This window comes from Sceloporus occidentalis, unplaced genomic scaffold (assembly GCF_023333645.1).
Source record: "Sceloporus occidentalis isolate IW3139 unplaced genomic scaffold, rSceOcc1.0.p SCAF_103, whole genome shotgun sequence".
Taxonomy (NCBI): Eukaryota; Metazoa; Chordata; class Lepidosauria; order Squamata; family Phrynosomatidae; genus Sceloporus; species Sceloporus occidentalis.
The window spans coordinates 1875812-1897069 of record NW_028317083.1 but is presented as its reverse complement, the minus strand read 5'-3'; the positions used below and the strand labels follow the sequence as shown (position 1 = coordinate 1897069).

At 40.2% G+C, this 21258-nt stretch overlaps 2 protein-coding genes across 2 annotated transcripts; both read right to left on the bottom strand.

Moving 5' to 3' along the window:
• Positions 1–1951: 1951 nt before the first annotated feature.
• LOC149283516 (cytochrome P450 2K1-like) lies at positions 1952–7741 on the bottom strand. The gene is made up of 11 exons (XM_089497464.1): positions 7646–7741; positions 7452–7487; positions 6743–6838; positions 5212–5374; positions 4817–4966; positions 4278–4438; positions 3811–3984; positions 3420–3561; positions 2810–2997; positions 2246–2387; positions 1952–2139 (listed from the first exon to the last, which is right to left on the bottom strand). The coding sequence occupies exons 1-11, from the start codon at positions 7739–7741 to the stop codon at positions 1952–1954; spliced, it is 1536 nt and encodes a 511-aa protein (XP_089353590.1).
• A 2606-nt stretch (positions 7742–10347) lies between these two features.
• Positions 10348–17827, bottom strand: LOC149283515 (cytochrome P450 2W1-like). Its single transcript, XM_089497462.1, has 9 exons — positions 17642–17827; positions 16714–16876; positions 15798–15947; positions 15526–15683; positions 14910–15083; positions 14549–14714; positions 14108–14292; positions 11229–11370; positions 10348–10535 (listed from the first exon to the last, which is right to left on the bottom strand). Exons 1-9 carry the CDS (start codon positions 17825–17827, stop codon positions 10348–10350), a joined length of 1512 nt encoding a protein of 503 aa, XP_089353588.1.
• Between the last annotated feature and the right edge of the window lie 3431 nt (positions 17828–21258).

Genomic DNA, 21258 nt, shown 5'->3' with positions numbered 1-21258 from the left:
AAACACCCCCCCCCCCCACACACACACATAGTTGCCCTGCAGGAGATGCGTGAGAACATCTCTCCCGGCATGTGATATATTTTTCCCCAGTCAGCCGGGTCGATGAATGCTGCGAACATTGATTTCAATAGGAGGGCTTTCCTGCCATTGATTTGCTGCTGTTAATTGTTTTTTAAAATGTTTTTTTATTTTGTTTTGGATGATTTATTAGTATTAAGGTACTCACATAGTATATTAATACGTAGAGTGGGCATCATGGGCCGTAAACCATCCCTTTAATTATTAAAGTGATGTATGGTGAATCTGTCACTTCAGTCGGTTCTGGTATCCTTGTGGCACAGAAGCAGCTACTGTATTTGATTAGAAAACAAGATTTTTTTCCCCAGAAAAAATCATCTGAAAAGGCGACTTTGTCTTATAATCAAGGTCATCTTTTATTCAGACAGCAGATCTCTGGCATTACCGCACAGCATACTAAGCCTAGAGAGTCTTGTCACTCATGTTCTCTCATACTGTCTCACATGGTCATGCTCTTCTTTGCTTTGCTTCTTCTCTTTCCTCTTCTTGTTCTTCTTTCTTTGTCCTCTTCTATCCCTGGTATCAGCCTCTGTCCACACCCTCTCTCCTGATTGGAGGTACGAGGAAGAGGCGGTCCCCGATGTGCGCTCCGTGGTTCCAAGAGGCCTCAATATTATACACAAAGTGGTCACTTACTAAAAAGCCAGTCGCTGGGAGAAATGCAAGCTCTTACTGTGATCACGCTCAGTGAGTTTTGCTACTTGCTTTATACAGAGGAAGCGGCGTTGGTCCCGGGGGGAACTTGTAAGGAGTCTTTTTAGGGAGACTAGACAAAAACTTCCGAAGAATCGTAATCAGGGTGAACAAAAGGAAGAGAGTCACTGTTTCAGAATAGAAAGCCATGTTTAATCCGCTCTGTGACAGCCAAGTGTTTTGGGGAATCTGGACTAAGTAAACCCAATTTCTTCTTTCTTTGTCAACTTCTCCCTGGCATTAGCTCCACTGATCAGGCCTGATGGATCACTCCCTCTAAATGGCATAGCCTCAACTGCAGGAACAGGGTGGCTTGTGGAGCTCGCTGATACTGGACAAAAAAAAAGTCCAGTATCAGAAATGGACCAAAAAAAGAAAACCGAAGAAGAAAAGATAAGAGAAGAAGCAAAACTGCAGGAAAGGAGACATGGAAGTGATTGGCGCAGAAGGTAGGGAGCAATAAGTAATACCCTCATTTCCTTGTGGATATTCACTTTATCGCTACTGTGTTCCAAATGCAGCCAAATGTTTAACAGTTTGGTAAATCAGACCAGTACTATGACTATTTGCTTTCATGCCTCTAGCTCATAAATCAAGAGCTATTTGTCCCACAACACAAAACCTACAAAAAGAGTAAAAACCAAACATCCCTATAACAGTTTTTCAAATTTTATTTGTAGAAGAAGCATTTTTAAAATCAACATTAAAATAAAATGCTTAGGTCCCCCATCACCAAGAGCCCCAGAGGACATATCCAGCCATGGTTAAGAACATCTATTATCCTACAGGAGTCATGTATAAGCAGACTTTTATAAATCACATAGCATGAATGACTGAATAAACGTTAGTGATAGAACACAACTGCAAAATTGCCTTTGGTGCTACGTCACTGTGTCTTATAGATCCACTGCAGCTTCCCGATCAGAATCACGATTAATATATGTGTCGTTCTCATTAATTAAAGGTTAGAAAACCAGAGCAGGGGCTGTAGCAAGGTTGTCCCCACATTTTACACATGGAGGAAAATGCCGCTTACTCCCTGTGGAATGTTTCTCTAAAAACAGGTATTTCTGCGCAGAGTTTCCATCACCAGTGAGGTCATGTGCATCACGATAAATTGGAAAGTCAGAAGATACTCATATTCTTAGACTGTGGCCACCTCGTGGTTGATGGTTCTAATTTAGTAATTGGGAACTGCGCATATCAAATATGGCTTTGGCGTTAATGTGAAGCCAACGTCTGGCTTGAGATCTAGATCTGCTGGAGAAACGCCTGTTGGTGGATGGAAGGTAAACCTTTGGAGAAGACCTGTGAAAAACAGAAAGAGCTCCATCTTGGCCAAGCTTTCACCAACACAAGCTCTTCTGCCTGCAAAAAAAATGCTATCATTCAAGTAAGACTACATGGATTCCAGAAGAAAAAAGGAAAGGACGTGTACAGAACGTGACACTGTAATTTAGTGGAAATCACATACCTGCAGAGAAAGGCATGAATGCGTCTTTTCGAAGAAATTTCCCATGTTTGTCCAGGAAGTGACTTGGGTTAAACTCGTATGGGGTGTCCCACTGTGTCTTGTCATAAAGAACAGAGGTGAGCATTGGAATGACTTCAGTGCCCTGTGACAAAACAACATCAATAACAGATATGTGGCATTCTAAAACATTTGGAGAGCTGTACTACTCAGGGTTTACTGTCTCATGAACATATGGGAACTGATATGGTGTAGATGATTCCTTTTGTGATGAGCTAAGTACAGATCCAGCAGGAAGCACAACCTGACAGGATCCTCGCGTAACATGGCGGTATTCATTTTTGCTGCCAAGGAAGGGCAAGTCTTGACATGAACTGAGCCACAAGTATGATTTTAATTCCAAGTAAACAATTTGGCATGGAATTATATGTACATAACGCAGTTTTTTTAGAGGCTGAATCTTGAGTTGGCTCATTTGAACTTCAAAACAGTAACACATCCCAACCAATACAGGAGGCCTAGAACCTCATATAGCAGAACACTTATTCATATCCTATAAAAACTCACCTGTGGGATGCAGAACCCACGGAAATATACATCCTTTAATGTTGCACGGGACACATTAAGGGGAATAATATTAGAAAACCTCTGTATTTCATGTATAACGGCATCGGTGAATGGCATGTTCTTCCGATCCTCCACATTGGGCAACTGTCCTGGCTTAATGAACTTTCGAATCTCCTCCTGAACTTTCTCTAAAAGACGGAAGCAAACACGTATAAGGCTAAATACCTCAAGGATTATGACTTAATAGAATAGGAAAATATTTCCTTGTGTAAAGCCAATCAACCACTAGTGTTAGATGTGTCTCTCCAACCTACATCTTTTCACTTTGTGACCCTACAACATTTATATAGAAAGATGACTCCAACTAGCTCTTTTTAGATACTGAGAGACGCCTCCCCATGTTGTGCCTTCTACCTGACTTTTCCATCATAGACCAAAAAAAAATAAAAGAACTGAGATTTGGGTCATATGAGAGTCGTGTCTCTCATTGGTCCTTACTGATAACCAAGTGAGATTCATGGGACGACCCAAAAGTTGAGCAGCAGCCTGCTTCTGCTTGGTTTCACCTTTTTTCATTGGGTGGCAAACTTACAAACAACATAATAATTACTTTGTATTTCAGGAAATTTGATCATCAGTAATAATCCCCAGCGTAGGGTGGTAGATGTTGTTTCTGTCCCAGCTGCAAAAAGGTCCAATACGGAATATATCAAATTTTCATTGTGAAAGTAGGTGTCTTGGTTTGCAGATTCCTCAAAAAAAAAAAAAGAGACAGAAACGGGAAGCTTTAACCAAAAGCCTGAATCGGACCTGGATAAAAAGCTAGATCGTATCCAAGGAGATCAGATTCACTTTAAATGGATTTGTTTTCTACTTAATGTCATGTTCTTAATTACATTTTTTTTAAAAAGTCTCATATAAATAGGGGAAATTATTTTTGATATTTAAGGAAATGTTAAACACACACACATTCAAATGTAAACTTGAAAAAAATATTTTACCTGTTCCTGCTTCATGAGAAAGGCATCGATAAACCCACATATATTATTTGCATTGAATTCTGCTCGATGTTGGGTGATGTACTTTGAAAGGAAATGGTTTAGCAGCGTGATGTTCCGGATTACTCCTCTATGCGCACCAAGAACGGTTCCAAGGATAGGGTAGAAATTATACAGCTGTTTAAAAAAAAGAATTATAATTTAGAATCTTGACTGTAATATTTATAATGCTAGTAGACAGATATTTTATTTATTGCCATATTTCCCATAGTAATTACAAAAAGAACCTTTATTAAGCACCGTAACTTTTAGCCTTCACCCAAATCAAGTAGTAACAAAATAACTACAGATCCTGCAAAAGGGGATGCTACATGTAAATTTACTTAATTTGGTGTAATTATTATTATACATTTATTAAATGCACTCATTCAGGATTTGCTATGAAGGGACGCTCAGCGGGTAGTACCTACCAGGAGAGGAGGGGTGCCAACCAGTCTGGCATTTTCACTGAGCACTTGGATAAGAGTTAGAAATGTGGGGTCATCATATTCAAACCTTTTTCCAAAAATAATGGAGCAGATGACATTGGACACAGCACTGTTCAGAATAACCTTCACATTAAATGGTTTAGCTGTGAAGAAAAGTAAAAGTAAGTTACATAGCTTGTAACCGGCTTCTTCTTCCTGCTCGATATCCCTATTTTCATGTCTCCTAAAGGACCATAGAGATGAACGTGAAGTCTTTATCTGTGATACCGCTCTGCGATTCTTAGAATGTTCTCTCATTACCAAAGATCACGTAGAAGCACGTAGGGGGTTAATGTCTAAAACACACTCAGGAACCCTCATCGTTTGCCCTAGAGTTTGGCATCACAACTGATCACTTTGCCTCCAAAACAGGCAATGGCTTTAAGTACCATGCGAACCCCAATGAATTCCTCCTCTTTTCACCCTGCCCCATATGTTCCTGTATAGCTGTGGCCCCCTCACTGGCCCTGTGGAAAACTTACTGTTTTGAGATTGGAAATATTTTATAAGAGGATATAATTCATCTTGAATTCTGCACTCCACCGTCTTCTTCCCCATTCCAAAGTCTCTTAGAGTTGACAATGTAAACCTTCTCATTACTTTCCAGGACTCCCCGTGGCTGAACACAATACCTGAAATATTGATTCCTGTTATCTTTCACGTCCTCTGTTTTCTACAGACTATTTAATAAGTATATTGTTTATTCTACAACAACCATTACTATATCAGATGCATAACACCTGGTCCAACCAACAATATGGAGGTTTCTGCTATGAAATCATAATCTGCTTCAGATTGCCTATGAAATCCTATGGCAAGATCACCTGTGTAACATGACAATCATATAAGGCTCATCCCAACGTGACGCTTTATTTACCATTTCCTTTGGTCATTTTTGTAAATATTGGCATATCTGCCCTTTCTCCAAAGTCATCCGCTTGGGAAACAAGAGCGTCTTTCACCGCGTTATATCCAGCAAGCACCACCATCTCCTTTGGCCCAAAATGCACCGTAAATACGTCTCCATACTTCTCTGACAGCTGTAACATATAACACGCGTAATCAAGCAAGAAGGATCTGTTTGATATTCATATTAAAAAAATGATGGCTCCGGTTCGAGTATGATAACTTTTTACTCATTTAAAAGAAATGTAAAATGTTTTTGTTATGCTTTGCAGATTAAACTCATATATTTGCATTGGAGACTGGTCAGGAAGGAATGGGGGCAGTGTTTTGATCTTGAGGTGGAAGGGTGGCATTAAGCCTGGTTTCCCAAATATCTACCCATCCCACTCCCTTGGGGCAACAGGTTTATTCATAGGACTCAAAGGAGATTTGAGAAGGAACTCTTTGCACTAATTTTTCGATCTGCTATGTGAGGTTCAACTAACAGTGGCACCCTTTATCTAATTGCCACTCATATACCCAGAGCCTCCTAGGTAACTGTAGGTGTCCCGTGACCAGTCAAAGGCTCTCTGTACCTCCTGGTCACTAAAATGTCTGGCTAATTGTATATCCATGTTATTGAGGTTTAGAACTGGAACCCAGGGTCAGTGGATTAGGTAGTTAGTGGACAGAGGTATATTATCACAATATAGTCTAATGCAAATAGTTCCCAAAGAAGGAAAAAAGGTTAAAACCGGTGTTTATAGACAGAGTTCTGGCACGCATTATGAATCAAGCACAGGCAGTGATCAAAGAGAAACAAAGTAGCAAAGTCCAGGCGGTTTATCCAACGTCAGGTAGTACGAGGACAATGTGAGGATTTCAAAAGAACTGCGTAACAGAGGAGGCTATCCAAATAACATAAACCTGAACTTGCATTTAGGTGAAGGACCTAATTAGGTCTCAAATGTAAGCCCATTAGTAGGTGGAAGTCATGGACGACAGATTGGATAGTGGAAGAATGAGGATACACCTAAAGAACAGAGGGCGAGTGAACGATGCCTGACCATACCTGGGAACTCTAAAGGTTTGACCCTGAGTCTCAGGATTTTTGCCCCAATCTCAGGATTTTAGGCTGAAGAAAAGATTCTCTGGGACTCCTTCCTATTCTACACTGATTTGCTCACATCTTAGACTCCAAGCAGCCAGTATGTTATTGTTGCTATCCCTGCTTGAATGCGGGTGGATCCATTAATTGTATCGTTACATAATGGCAAGTCAGTATTATTAGAGCTATTTGCTTAACACATTTGGCAAAATACTACATAGAGTCTTCATGGCTATTTAAAAGGTTAATATTCATAAAGTCTCGGGCTCAGCTCATTTACAAAGTTCCCGGGTATGTGCATGGCATGCTAGACCATTCAGAGTGGATCCCAAATGCCCCCCTAAATACTTTTGGAATACGCCTAACAAGCTGTGCATGCACAAATAATACTTAACTTATCAGGGTGTTACCCTACCTCCATCAGAGACTGGTAGGGCTTTTTTAGGTCTATAAGGTGCAGATTTCCAATAAGAGGCAGTGGTGGCGGTCCAGGAGGCATTTTCCCTGTAGTCTTCTTGGATCCATTGAACCAGTAGATCAAAAACGCAATAAAGGTTGTGAGATACAGTAGCAGGTCTGCACCCAAAAAGTGTGGGACGATGGCCATAATTTTATGTGTAAAGCAAGAAAGCGGTTCTGACTTTATTAGTCAAGCTTTTTGTTATATACATGTGGATTTAATTGTTCCCAGCCACGTCAATCTTCATTAGAACAGTAAGCTTCTTATTCACTAATACACTGATTGTCTTGTACCGGACTGAATTGTTTTGATTGCGCAATCATTTTTTTAATGTACACATATAGGTATAGTATGTTTGTGCTCCACATGGTCACATAACATTTTGTTCCAGAAAATCTGGGTATCTCAAAGTTATTTGAGGCAAGTGTTTGTGGGGTGAAAGTGATATGGATTGCTGAGATTATGTTATTTGGATTACAGATTACATTTTTGCAGGACTTCCAACAAAAGAAATGTGTTTTGGCACAAATACTGCTTTAGAATGATTTCATATAATGACTCTCATACTGTGGACAAGGTTTATTTTAAGGGATACTTGGTCTTCACAGAAGCTCCGTACTCATACTTTGTGCCGTCATAGCTTTTTATTGTTATTTTTTTTTACCTTAGAGGATGTCGATAACAAAAACAAAACATTTTCCTTTGAATATACATGTTTTTGTATTATTATTTTGATTTTGGATAGTTACGGTAGAGCTCCCTCCCTTACTACCTTGGGACATCTGCTAGATTTTTTCCATAGTGGAGAGAAATATTCTTTTCCACCCAATAACTCCTTTTCTCCTCCCTATTGCCTACCTTTGTTGGCTCAGGAGAGGGGTTTCCTGGTGGGAGGCAAATTTTCTGAAAAATAATATGATCATGGTAGTAGCAGCTAATAGTCCTGCGCAGCATGAGAACTTTTGCTGGGGTATTAAAGATTAGCCACAACTACCCCAGTCTACAATTCCTATGGTGTTCAGCCAGTGATGGTTGACTTTATGTAATATGAACTGCAGTCAACAACAAAGGTTGTGTAGTATAGGCCCCCACAACCCCAGTCTATAACTACAATTCCAATGACGTTCAGCCAGCGATATGGCTGCGGAATATTATTGTAGATACAGCCAACAAAAGATATAATTTGTACTGAAGACTTATCATCATGGAAGTTGCAGTCAATAAAAGTTATGCTGTGTAATGTAATGCATTACAAAAAATAGGGTAGTGAACTACTACCCAGGCGGGAACTCTGTGCCTGTAAGGAGCAACTGCTAGAGTGAAGGGGAGGAGAGCAGCCTGGGGGGACAGAAAGAGAGCAGGCCAAACCACTCTATTGCTATTTTTGCAGGGTGCCAGGTGGTTTTTTCTGCCTCTATGTCTAGTTATCTACTCTAAACAGCCTACTGTTTCTTCTTGCCCTGCTGCTGCTCCAGTGGGCCTATTTTCCCAGGGGATGCAAGTGACCTCTCTCGCCCTGCTTTCGGATGCCCATGCATCCTACTAGTGCACTCCAACTTTACACAAATAAATTCTTCATGTTTAAAGGGAAAGTCCCATGGACTTGAGCCTTGAGCATAAACCCCAGTGCTTTATACATTAGGTTAGCATTGACCAAACCTGGTTTTATCTAATTTTGTTACAGTGAACCTAGAGGCTGCCATTTCTGTCAATCATGTGATATTTTGGGTTTCTTTCACAATATTGGGTCCATCCAGTTGTTGCTTGTCCTGAAAGTCTTCTTACAAACATTATTGGTCCCAAAGTAGTGTTTGATTCCTCACAGAAAGCAACTGAATGTCTTAATAAAAAGTATTAATCCCAGATTATCAGGAATATATAATATTCAGAAGTAGTTCATATGGTGGGGGTGGAAAGTGAAGGAGTTTTTCATGGAAAGAGGTAACCCTTGGGGATAGAGCTATATTCTATTTAAGAAAAAAATATTTTGGGACTGTATGTATCTTCTCTGGATTGGATACAATAAATGTACCAAACAATTTTTAAGAGATAATGTCATATCATACAGTATAGCAAGCTGTTTGTTTATATCACAGAATATGATAGTGGGTCTCAAGGTTTAAATGTTAGCTAAATTTAAAGTTTAATTTGTTAAATACAGGAATGTTTCTACTTCATAAATCACAGCTATTTAAGATGAGTAGAATAGTCTATGTTGGTGATCAGAAAATAATAAAAATAATATTTATGGGATACGTGGTAAAGAAATGGTGATTAACACTGTTTAAGGCAAATATGATTTTTTTGTTTTGTTTTTTTGTAAAAGGTTTGAGGACAGAGTTACATTCTAGATAAGAGTAATTATTAAGTGATTGGAAGAACCTATTGTACTTTAATATGTATTTCAGGGGATGAATCAGCAAAATACTCTATGGCTTGGATACAATAAAAGTTCCTTGTTATGTTCTCTAGGAGATGATTAATGTAATATTATACACAAGTGTAGAAAGCTATTTACAAGAAATCACACAGAATTTGATAGTTTAAACAGATTAAATGTTGAATATAATTTATTTAAGCAATTATTATTCTGTGATATATTTTATTGCATTTGTTACCAATTTACAAATGACATTGTACTTACAAAAAAACAAATATTTGGATGGGATATTTTACTCTTTCACACTTTACTTTAACAAAATATGATATTGTTTTAAAAAATATAATAAAGACATAATCGTGCTATTTTTGGTGGTGCAGCAATCACTAGGATGGTATATACATTTATCTTATAATAAAGTCTAGTTGACAGCTGAACACCTCCCTACACATGTTTTAGCTACATAAATTGACAGACATAGAATAGCCTATGGTTGATACAATGTCTATGTCTGTGAAGGAGAAATGGTAGAATAAGAAGTTGTCATCAAAAACGAGAGGGTCGGGGCTTAGCTGCAGATGTAATGTTTTGCTTTAGTGAGAGGTTCCAAATGCATTACTATACATTTATCAACGTTAAATTACATGCCCATTTTCTTCATATATGAAAATATATATGAAATAATTAAGCTCTGTGTCCAAATTATTTTCAGAATATTGTAGTTGCTTAAGCAAATGCGGACTAGTGGTTAAAATACTCCAGGGTTTACTGTGGGAAAGGCTAAGAGGAATTGCTGATTTTATGTTTGACCCCACAGAATTCCATCCTTTATTTGAAACACTGTTTTGTTTTAGCTGCTCAAAAGTTCTGATGAAAAAGATCTGGCAGCCTACATTTAAAGAGTGATTTGAAACCTTGTATTTATTCATACAGTTCTTTCTAATGAGGTATTAACAAACAGCGAGTAAACTAGCGAGCAAATGTTACATTTCTGGATATACGGCTCAGAAACATGCAGCTTATTCATGACTAGTACCAGCTTCTTGTCAGGATCTCTCTATGATGGTGCTTCTTATAGAAGGGTTTCACAAAGAGTTTTACAAGTAAAGCAGGATGCTCTGTGCGTATAAACACCCAAAATTAGGAGATATGCTTGAGACAATTCCCTGAGATGTTCCCTCTATTGCCGCGGAGTGGCACAAACTTTGTAAGGCTTTGGCCTCATAATAAAAAATGGATCTGGAGTGAGATCCAGGTCTGCCTTGTCTACGCCCGGTGGGGGAGAGAATGTGAACTTCTGGAGCATCCCCGTGAAGAAGAGGAAGAGTTCCATTCTGGCCAGGGTTTCTCCGGCACAAACCCTGCGTCCTGATAGACAAATGATAGTAAGAGGTTACATTCATAGGAAGACCAGTCACATAACGTACTCGGCTCTATCATCTCACAGTTCAGACTCGATTCTTTTAACAGATCTACCTGTGCTAATCAAAAAGAGACCTGGGTCTTTCAAGAACGTGATTGGTAGGGGGTCTTGGTGACCACTGATTTTGAGCTTATATATAATTTTGAGTCCTACTCAAAGAAGGGACGAAGTCTTAACAATAAGTATTCCTATTATAAGATTGAAATCAGCTTTCAAAAATATTGTTCTAGTGATTACATAATGTTTTCAGGCAGCTGGCTGTTAACCATTTATATTGTTGTATCTCAGATATTGTTGTTATCTGAGCCTAATCCAATAGGCAATAACCGCAAATCCTTATTATACTGCCTTGTGATAAGTGATAGATGGTTAAAAAATATCACTCAGCGTGTTTCTGTGACACTTTTTTTGGATACTCTTGGAATGTTCCTGTCAGGGTTTCTAGAAGGAAGCCTATCTGGTGAGATTGTGTGTTCAGTTTTAACCACCCAGCCTAGCACTATGAGGACGTCATTAGCGTTGCCATAAAGAATCAGCTCAGTGTAGGAAAAGTCACTCAAAATATCAATGGCGGCCTTTACGTCTGCTTCTCACAAGAGTGTCCCTTTCATTAAAACATAGAGTCACTCATCCATTACCTTTAGAAAATGGGAAGAATGCATCTTTCTTCAGAAACTTCCCGTCAGCATCCAGGAAATGATTGGGGTTAAATCTGTACGGAGTCTCCCACTGGGTCTCATCATAAAGGACCGACGTAAATAAAGGGATCACTTGTGTTCCCTAAAAAAATTATTGAGTCCAATTAAAATACATTTTCAGAATACAGAGCATTTGTTTTATTGATTGGATCCCCTAGGGTTCTGCTTTTAGGACAGATGTGCAAGGGACCAGGGGCAGATCCAGAGCCTGACCTTGGGAAGGCTCTCCCACTTATTCACACATCCACTTACGCACTCACACAGACACTCACACCAAGACAACTAAGACAACCAAGACACTCGGCACTAACACACACAGACAATCAACACTAACACACACAGGCACTCAACACTAGCACACAAACATAACCAACACACAGACTTGCGAACCCAGACAAAGACACATGTTCACACACTAACATACCCACACACACACAAACTAACATACCCAAAGACACATGTTCACACACTAACATACCCACACACACACAAACTAACATACCCAAAGACACATGGTCACATGCTTACATTACCAAAGACACATGTTCACACACTAAAATATCCCCCAACACATTAGCATCCAGAAAAACATTAACATACCTAGAAATACTTTCACTAACATACCAAAAGACACATGTTTACACACCAACATACACACACTTTCACTAACATACCCAGACAGACACAAACATTAACAAACCCACGCAGACGCACACATTAACACACCCAGGCAGACACTAACATGCATACTCAGGCAGACACTAACATGCATACTCAGGCAGACACTAACATGCATACTCAGGCAGACACGAACATGCATACTCAGGCGGATACTAACATACCTAGGAAGATACACACATATGCACACCTCACTTACCACGTGAAGCCTCAGGCTGTCTTTGATGCAGATCGCCCCGCAAGCTGCCGTGCTACCCCCAAGGGATTACACAAAACAACATAACATGACCCCACCTCCATCTAGAAGTTAGGGGGGTTAAAGAGGTAAGTCCAGTTGCTGGGACATACCTCTTTACCCCTACTTTCAGAGCATCTATCTATGAGTGGGGGGCAATTGTGCCATTGTCCACCCTGGATCCACCAACGCAAGGTGTACTCAGGGGCGTAACTAGACGCCTCAGGGCCCGGGTGCGAGAATCTGTTAAGGGCCCCCCCACCCCCTCAAAAAAAACATGATTTTTACCCAACAATTTTTTTTCAACAAATTCAATTTACATATTGAATCATATCTGTAAAAAAATCAAAGAAAAAGGGGCGCATGTACAAAGGGCATAATCCAGGGGTGTCCAAGTTTTTTCTGCAGTGGGCCACTTCATCAGAATTGTATGCGTGCGCGGGCCGCACTCATTTTTCACTGTGACAAAAAATATGGCCTTTAATAAAATATGCAGATTAAAATAAAGTAAAATGACACAAAACCTTTACTCTTCCTCTCACTGATTTCTGGGCCTTGAAAGTTTTGCGACTACAAATTCAGGATTCCCTAGATTTATGCTAGGGATGAACTAAAATGAAAATTCTGGACCAAAACATTCAGGGTTCACTTAGCCAAAACCAAAAATGACCCCCACCTTTAAAAATAATAATAAAAACTCACATGTTTAATAAAAGTAGGTAACACACAATTGGACAAAATTAGCAATATGACTTGGCACTCCTATCATACCCAGGCAACCAGTAAATGCTGGTACCTAGGCATGATGGGACTGTGCTCGCTGTGATTGCTGTTAGCAATCACACTCCTATCATGCCAAGTCAGCCAGTACATGCTGGTACAGGGTGGCTGTAAGTGATGTGCAGACCCCATACTGCTGGCAGCATCACTACACAAGGGGGGCAGCTAGCTAGGTTTCAGCATGTACTGGCTGACTTGGCATGATAGGAGTGTGATTGCTAACAGTAGTCACAGTCCCATCATGCCTAGGTTCCAGCACTTACACATCCATCCAGTAAATGCTGGAACCTAGGCATGATGGGACTGTGATTGCTGTTAGCAATCACACTCCTATCATGCCAAGTCAGCCAATACACGCTGGTACAGGGTGGCTGTAAGTGATGTGCAGACCCCATACTGCTGACAGCATCAATACACAAGGGGGGCAGCTGGCCAGGTTTCAGCATGTACTGGCTGACTTGGCATGATAGGAGTGTGATTGCTAACAGCAATCACAGTCCCATCATGCCTAGGTTCCAGCATTTACACCCTCATTCAAACACCCTCCCCACCCCCTTACCTGCACTGCAGCTCCTCGATGCCGCTCACTTCAGCAGGGGGCGCGGCCTCCCTCTGCCTTCTCTGCTAAAGCACAGAGGAAGTAGGATGTCACGTGAACTCCGCTTCCTCTGTGCAGTCCAGAAGACCCTCCCACAAGTAAGTAGCAGGGCTTGAGGTGCGGCTCGCGTAAGATCGGTTGCCCTGGCTGCCGATCTTACGCGGGCCGCACCTCGAGGTCCCGCGGGCCGCATTTGGCCCGTGGGCCGCATGTTGGACGCCCCTGCCTTATTAAAAAAAAAAAAAAAAAAAAAAGGAAAAAAGATTGCGGGCGGCCCCTTGGCTTGGGCCCCCCTGCCGCCGGGGCCCGGTTGCAGCCGCGACCCCTGCGACCCCGGTAGTTCCGCCACTGGGTGTACTTAATTATGCTTCCTGCTTTTAATAGAGAAAGACAAGAGTATGAGCAGAGTCTCACATTCTAGCAATAATGAGTGCAGTAGAATATATATATAAGTCTGCGCAAAAAAATGATATTTGAGTGTGAAAACCCTTGGTTGAAATCAGAATTCAGAATAATTCAATTACATACCTTAGGGATAAAATAACCCCTGAAGTGGGTGTCTGTTAAAGTAGAATGAGGTAAGTACTGAAGGATGTTGCCAAACCGTTGTATTTCATGTACCACTGCCAGACAGTATGGTAAGTACTTCTGGTCATCCCACGTTGGGTGGCGCTCAAGTCCAATAACCGTTTCAATTTCTTCATGAACCTTTTCTGTAAAAAAAAACAACAGAATAATAACTGGATAGAGGGGACTAACAAGTCAACATTCACTTTGTATCAATCAGTGTCCCACTTCTTGTTCTAAGCCCTGACGTTTTCACCAAGCCTCAACCATCTACCTCATGTTACTAGTAGCTTTTTTGCCTACCATTTAGGGGCATGTCCCCTACCATTTAACCCCTACCATTTAACCAAAATGTACAGATACTGAAAAATTTAGGACGGCAACCACACAGTGATCTCTTACTTTGTATATCAGGATATTTCATCATGAGAAGGATGGCCCATTGTAGTGTCGATGATGTTGTCTCTGTGCCACCAAGCATGAGATCGAACATAGACGCCAACATATTCTTCTCATGAAAGATTTTTCCATTACCATCTCCCACTTTTCCATTTTCCATGACCATCTCCTTAAATGACACACAAAATTCATTGAACGATTTTCACATATGGAGAAGTGGCATATGACATCAGAATTTTGAAAGTCATACTCATTTATATCACCTATTAACATGTCTCCCTAATTGGATAAAACTCATATTAGTGCCATTTCAAGCCTTTGCAACGTAAGAAGCATTGTCCTCAAGAGCAAGATGACCCATTACCTCCATGTCTTTCCGAATGAAGGCCTCTGTGTATGTTGTCCAGCTGCTTTCATTAATATTGCTTTTAGCTTCCATGAACAGTTCCTTCAAAATTACATTTAACTCGTTGATTTTCTGTACAATGATTTTTGGTGTTTTCAGGACGTGCTTCAGAATCGGGTAGGCGTTAGTGAACTAGAGACAAAGAAAGATAACATTTGTCAGAAGACGAGAGAATTCATTATAAATCCTCACCCTCGCATTGTCTTGACATTAAATTATTAGATCCATTAAACCGTAATTTGATGACTGTATGTTGCCAACCTACAAAAAACATAACAAGAAACAGGGATAAAACAACACCTGTCGGGCAAGCAGTGCGGCAGGCAATATCATGCATATGATATTTGCCTTTATATAATGTTTGCCTTTACCCATCACCTGTGTATTTGCCTCCATGTCTGTTTGCTCTTGTGGCCCGCCACGGCCTTGCTGCTCCCCAGTGATATCTGCCCCCTGCTCTGCATACTGCAAGTTGTTGCTGTACTTCACATCGCTATGAGTTGGGGTCTACCTGTCAGTGGTTCCAAACTCTCCACTTCTGGTCAGGTTTTAAATGTTATTCGTTGTTTTTTACCTGTGCAGGAGGAGAAGCAGTGAGGATAACCAGATCGTTCAGCAGATCTAACATCGTCTTGAATGTCGGGTTACTGTATTCAAAGCGTCTTCCAAATAACAGTCCGAAGGTGATATTGGGAGGAGCGTTAGTAAATACTCGTTTTTCAAAAGGTTTACCTTGAAGCAGATAGTGATGAGTTTAAAGTCATGTTAAGTTACATTTTAAGAACTTTTGATCATAATCTTATTTTACATAATCTTTTAAATTTTAAATGCAGATTTGTTACTCACCCCGAAAAGACTGGATCAGATTATTTAGATGTTCAGTTTCCTCGATAATCTTTCCCTCAATGGATCTCTTTCCCATTCCGAGATCCCGCAGAATAGACAGAGTGAATCTTCGCGTCACCTTCCAGGTTTCCCCATTGGAAAAGATTACACCTGTGCCAGAAATCATGGTTTATATTATGTAATTTATGAACAAATTGTAATAAAAAAATATCTCTAACCAGAGTGTTAGCACGTGGCTCTTCAGGACAAGACACTGAAGTTTTAAAATAAAATCACTTTACTCTACAGAGAAAAGGAAAACAATTCACACATAGGGGGTGTACAACTCTGTAAGGATCTCTCTCTTCTTCTCACATTGGCCTCTCGCTTAGGTTCAAAACCAAAGCAATTTTAAACCCAACTGATTAGTTCCTCCGATCCTCCTGTGCAGCTGCTGCCTCGGCACTACAGGTAGAATTTTTAGGACCTGCCTCCCTGCCCCTGTTTGGAGGCTTTCACCCTTTGGTGCCTTGTTAGTGATTTGTATACTTCATCACAGTTAGGTAAAAGAAAAATGTCGAGTGCAACTTTCCTAAGCTGCCCCAGAAGTTTACAATCTGAGATTTCATTCTTGGTTTTTAGGGTGGAGTGTTGGTCACTGGCCAGAAATCGGGACTTAAGACTTTACTTGCTGCCACATGGTGACTATATTCATACCTGTTACGTCTTTATGTGCTCTGACTTTTCTAAATGTTGCCAGAATTCTTTGCTACCTCTTGTCACTGACCTCTGAAAAGAACGCTAGGAAGACCCCTGTTGCTGGATTTATACCCCAGCCTCATCAGCAAGTATGTGACGCAGTGATGCTTGTTCCTACCGACCCTTTGTCCACTCCAAATTTTCTAAATTTGTTCCACACTATTCATTCTCGCATTACCTTGTCCATGCTGGAAATTGTCAGCAACTGGTATTGCACCCCTGTTCCCAAATTCATAGCTTGAGTTCACGAGGGCTTCTTTAACGGCATCATATCCAACCAGAACCACAACTTTCGTCCTACCGAAGTGGAATGTGAAGAATGAGCCGTATGTCTTCGCAAGCTGGAAGAAAAATGTAACACATATTTTATTCAAGACCAACATGGTTTTCCATGATATTGAGTGTTTTTAATGTTTTTGGTATTTCCAATCTACAAAAAACACTTTCAGACATTTACCTATCCACCATTTCAGTTGAGAAAATAAGGTCATTTTAGGGAGCGCTGTGGATTGAGAGTCTTACTCACCATTCTGAAGTAGCTCTTGTGAACAATTTCAAGCCATTTGCGTAATTAAATCATTTGGAACCGAAGGAAACTACTTTATTTTGATCTACATTGTGTACACGAACATGTATTGTTTGAAAGTTCTGTAATTGTTTCGCTCTGCTATGGAACACAAACAGATACACCAGGGTAGGTTTAAGGCAAATGTAAGTTAGATATTAACTTCTAATACTAGATACTGCCACCAGAATCTAAATCTTAAAAGATCTAGTGGTGCATACTGAGAATTCTAGAACACTATATATAAACTACAAGTTTCCTAATTATTTATGATAGCATCAAATGCTCTCAAGTACCTCTCGTCTCCACTCTGTTGGACCTGGATACCTCTGGTTGTCCCTCTTTCTTTTTGATCTAAGATTTATTTAGTTTTTCTGTACAGCAAAATCAAGTGTGTATACTGCCAAGAATGTGTGTCATTTTGTGCACATAAATAAATTGCTTTAGTTCCAAAAATCGTTCTGGAGAAAGCTTAAATCCATCTGTTTATAAATACCCCCAGGAGACATATTCAGTAAAAGTCTAACATTCAAAGCGTTACCTCCATGAAGGTGTAATCTTGCCTTTTTATATCCAAAATGTGTAAATTTCCAATCAGAGGAAGCGGCGTTGGTCCCGGGGGGAACTTGTAAGAAATCTTTTTAGGGAGACTAGACAAAAACTTCAGAAGAATCGTAATCAGGGTGAACAAAAGGAAGAGAGTCACTGTTTCGGAATAGAAAGCCATGTTTAATCCGCTCTGTGACAGCCAAGTGTTATGGGGAATTTGGACGAAGTAAACCCAATTTATAGCCGGTGTGGGTGTAACTATCCAAGAGAAACAGAAGACTCCTCCTATAATACATTTGGAATTCTCTCTTAAGAGGATTTATTGAACAAACATTAAGGTGATAACTAAAAACTGCTTACCAAGCTTGTTGTTGAGAAATAGATCGGAATCAAGTGACTTCTACGCATAACATTGAAGAGGTTCAGCAATAATGGAAGGGGCGCATCCACAACAGAAAATCACATAAAACTTAAATAATAGTTTGCCACGTAACGTTTACTTGGCAATTTCACCTTTACTTTCTCAGGTTTACTTCTCTCCTGCCTCATCCCTGCAGGGACACTGATGTTTCTGACAAAGTTCAAGGTGACCTACCTCGTAGACACCCATGGGCCAGACTTCTCAGACACAGATCATCTTTTCATTATTGGGCACGTTAATTGTTAAGACAAAGCTAGGTAACGTACACTCACTGGACACTTTATTAGGAACACCTGTTCAATTGCTTGTTAACACAAATTGCTAATCAGCTATGGCAGCAACTTAATGCATTTAGGCATGTAAACATGGTTAAGACAACTTAACTCAAACCGAGCATCAGAATGGGTAAGAAAGGGGATTTAAGAGACTTTGAACGTGGCATGGTTTGTTGGGTGCCAGACAGGCTGGTCTGAGTACTTCAGAAACTGCTGATCTACTGAGATTTTCACGCACAACCATCTCTAGGGTTTAAAGTGAAAACCGAGGCTCTAATTCGCACAGGCTCACCAAAATTGGACAATGGAAGATTGGAAGAATGTTGCCTGGTCTGATGAGTCTCTATAGTCCTGGTTGCATCCTATCTTTGGCGCCATACCTCACTTTAAAGTCTAAAAAAACACTTACCCTCTTACTCACGCTCTCTCACACTCTCACTTACTTTAACTCATGCTTTCACTAACTCTTGCACTCACTCTCTCTCATCCTTTTTCATACTGTTCCTCTTAATGTCTCCCTACCTTCTCAGCTGACTGCTTCCATGTCCCTGTCTCCGTTCCTGCAGTTCCACTCTTGCCTCTTCTTTTGTCTTCTTACTTCGTTCCCCAGGATCATCTGTCCATGTGGTGCTCACTGTGGCTCTGCCCTTTTGTGGAACTACTCTATGAGGCGTGGTCAGTGGAGCTGATACTGGGGAGAAGCGGCCAAAGAAAGAAGACAGAAGAAGAGGTAAGAGAAGAAGAGGAGCTGTAGGAAAGGAGACACAGATGTGGTAGTGATCTACAGAGAGGGTAGAAAGACACTCAAATATAGGGAATATTTGGGAGACTTTGGATGTCTGTGTGACAGTGTAGCACCCCCTGATGAGTGGCACTCGGGGCAGAGTACAATCCCCAATTGCACCACTGTCTGCAGTGAATACCTGGTTTAATTTAACCTCCCTTGTCTCATTACAGAAGAAAATTCGAAAACAGCATATCTCTCCCACACAGACAGTCCAAAACGGAAATTCAAGACAACCAAACAAATCAGCATCTCAGTCTGAGACTTTCTTGAGTGAACACTCACCGTAGGTTTGGGGGTTTCGGCATTTTTCAGTTGGGCAAGACTCACAGTAAATACAAAATAAATAATATTCTTTTATTACATTTTCTTATGAAATTCATAAACAATAATAAAAAGGAATAAAAACGTTGCCACCTTTTGCCAAGCTGTTTCCTGGACACTCTTTTAGAGATTGCATCTCCATCTGAAACCTGGACAGGTATGATCAACGAGAAGTTCTACAGCAGAGTCTATTGATAAGTCTTGCAAGTTCTGGAGAGATACTTATGAGTGGTTTTTGATTTCCAATCACCGATCAGCTGGTGGTGTTATAGATCCTAAGCTTTCACCCCTTAAAATATTCAGATGTAGTTAGGCTTCCGTGTTAATGATTGTCTATCATGGAAATGATCTCGATTATAAGGAGGTTGTTATGAAGTTAAGTAATCAAGAATTAAATTAATCAACACAATGCTAAGATACAGTAACAACAAACACACCCTACTATTACTGAGCACCTTAACTAAGGGGAGCCTGGGCACTGTGCATCGGCCTTAGGACACCCGTGGATAGATAGAACGCTAGATAAATAATCACCCAAGTTATACGCATAAATAAGCAAACTCATAAGAGAAAGAATTACTTAATCAACATTTTTTATGTTTTCATGAGGCCTGCACATTTTTACAAGAGCCACACATGATGATTAACCACTCTATATAACTACAAGCAAAATACGTTAATGTTTCTACTGAAATTTGGAGAATAATGACTAAGCGAGAAATGAGCTGGCAGGAAGGTTTCTCTGAAGCCTGAGAGGAATATGATCTATCACTATTGCACCAACTAAGTCTTGCCAACAAGTCCCAAACACCGTTTTAGGAGTGGTGCATAATTAAAATGATTCCCACTAATTATTTCCTACAAATGCCATTTAGCCATTTGGTCATAGCGACCCCGTTGTGTTTCCATTTCCACAGGTGGGTCAGTCCAAGTTGGACAGGGCCTTTTTGGGGGGGAATTTTTGACCAGCCCAGTTTTTGTCCCCCAGGCCAGTCTGCCCCTGGATATCGCCTGTTTGCATCACCGAGTTATGGAGCAAGTTTTCAAAAACAGCATTGAGTTTTTAGATTCGGAAGTATAGATTTAGGATAACCAAATGTTGACTCAAACTAGAGACTATGGACTGCAACAGCTATTTCCCCTTCAATAATCATATAATAAAATTTAGTTAAAAAACCCATTCCATTTGGACAATTTAGGAGATATTGTGGAGATCAATGTATTTGAGACACAGGCTAGTGATCTACGTATTGCTTGTCTAAAATGCTCGGAATGCAGCAAGAACTCTGGAAAGGAATGAAACCGTAAAGGTCCATACAGATAAAGCCGTATTAAATGAAAATCGAAACAAAATAAAACAATTTATGCAACATCATAAAGTATATACGATGAGGAAACATTGGGAGGTACTTAAGAGCGATCGAGATTTAAAAGACCTGATTGAGCAATATTTAACTTTAATTTTTGATTTTTCGGAAGCCCCTGATGTATTTACAGAATTTATTGGTCTTTACTCTCTGTAAAGTACCGTAACGTCTGGATTAGTGGCTAACTCACCTCGACAAATCTGATTCATGAACTATAGGGATTATATTTAATGTAATGTAATATTAGTCCCACTCTCACAAAATGAACACAGACATGAGGAGAAAGTATCATATGCAGCACTGCATACTGATTATCTACGGGGGTCATTCATTTCATGGAATCCCCATGTAATAGAAGAGACTTAGGCCATACTATTTTGACAAAAGATTATGTGATCAGATCAGAAACATTAAACTGGGGGGGGGCCTCATATAATG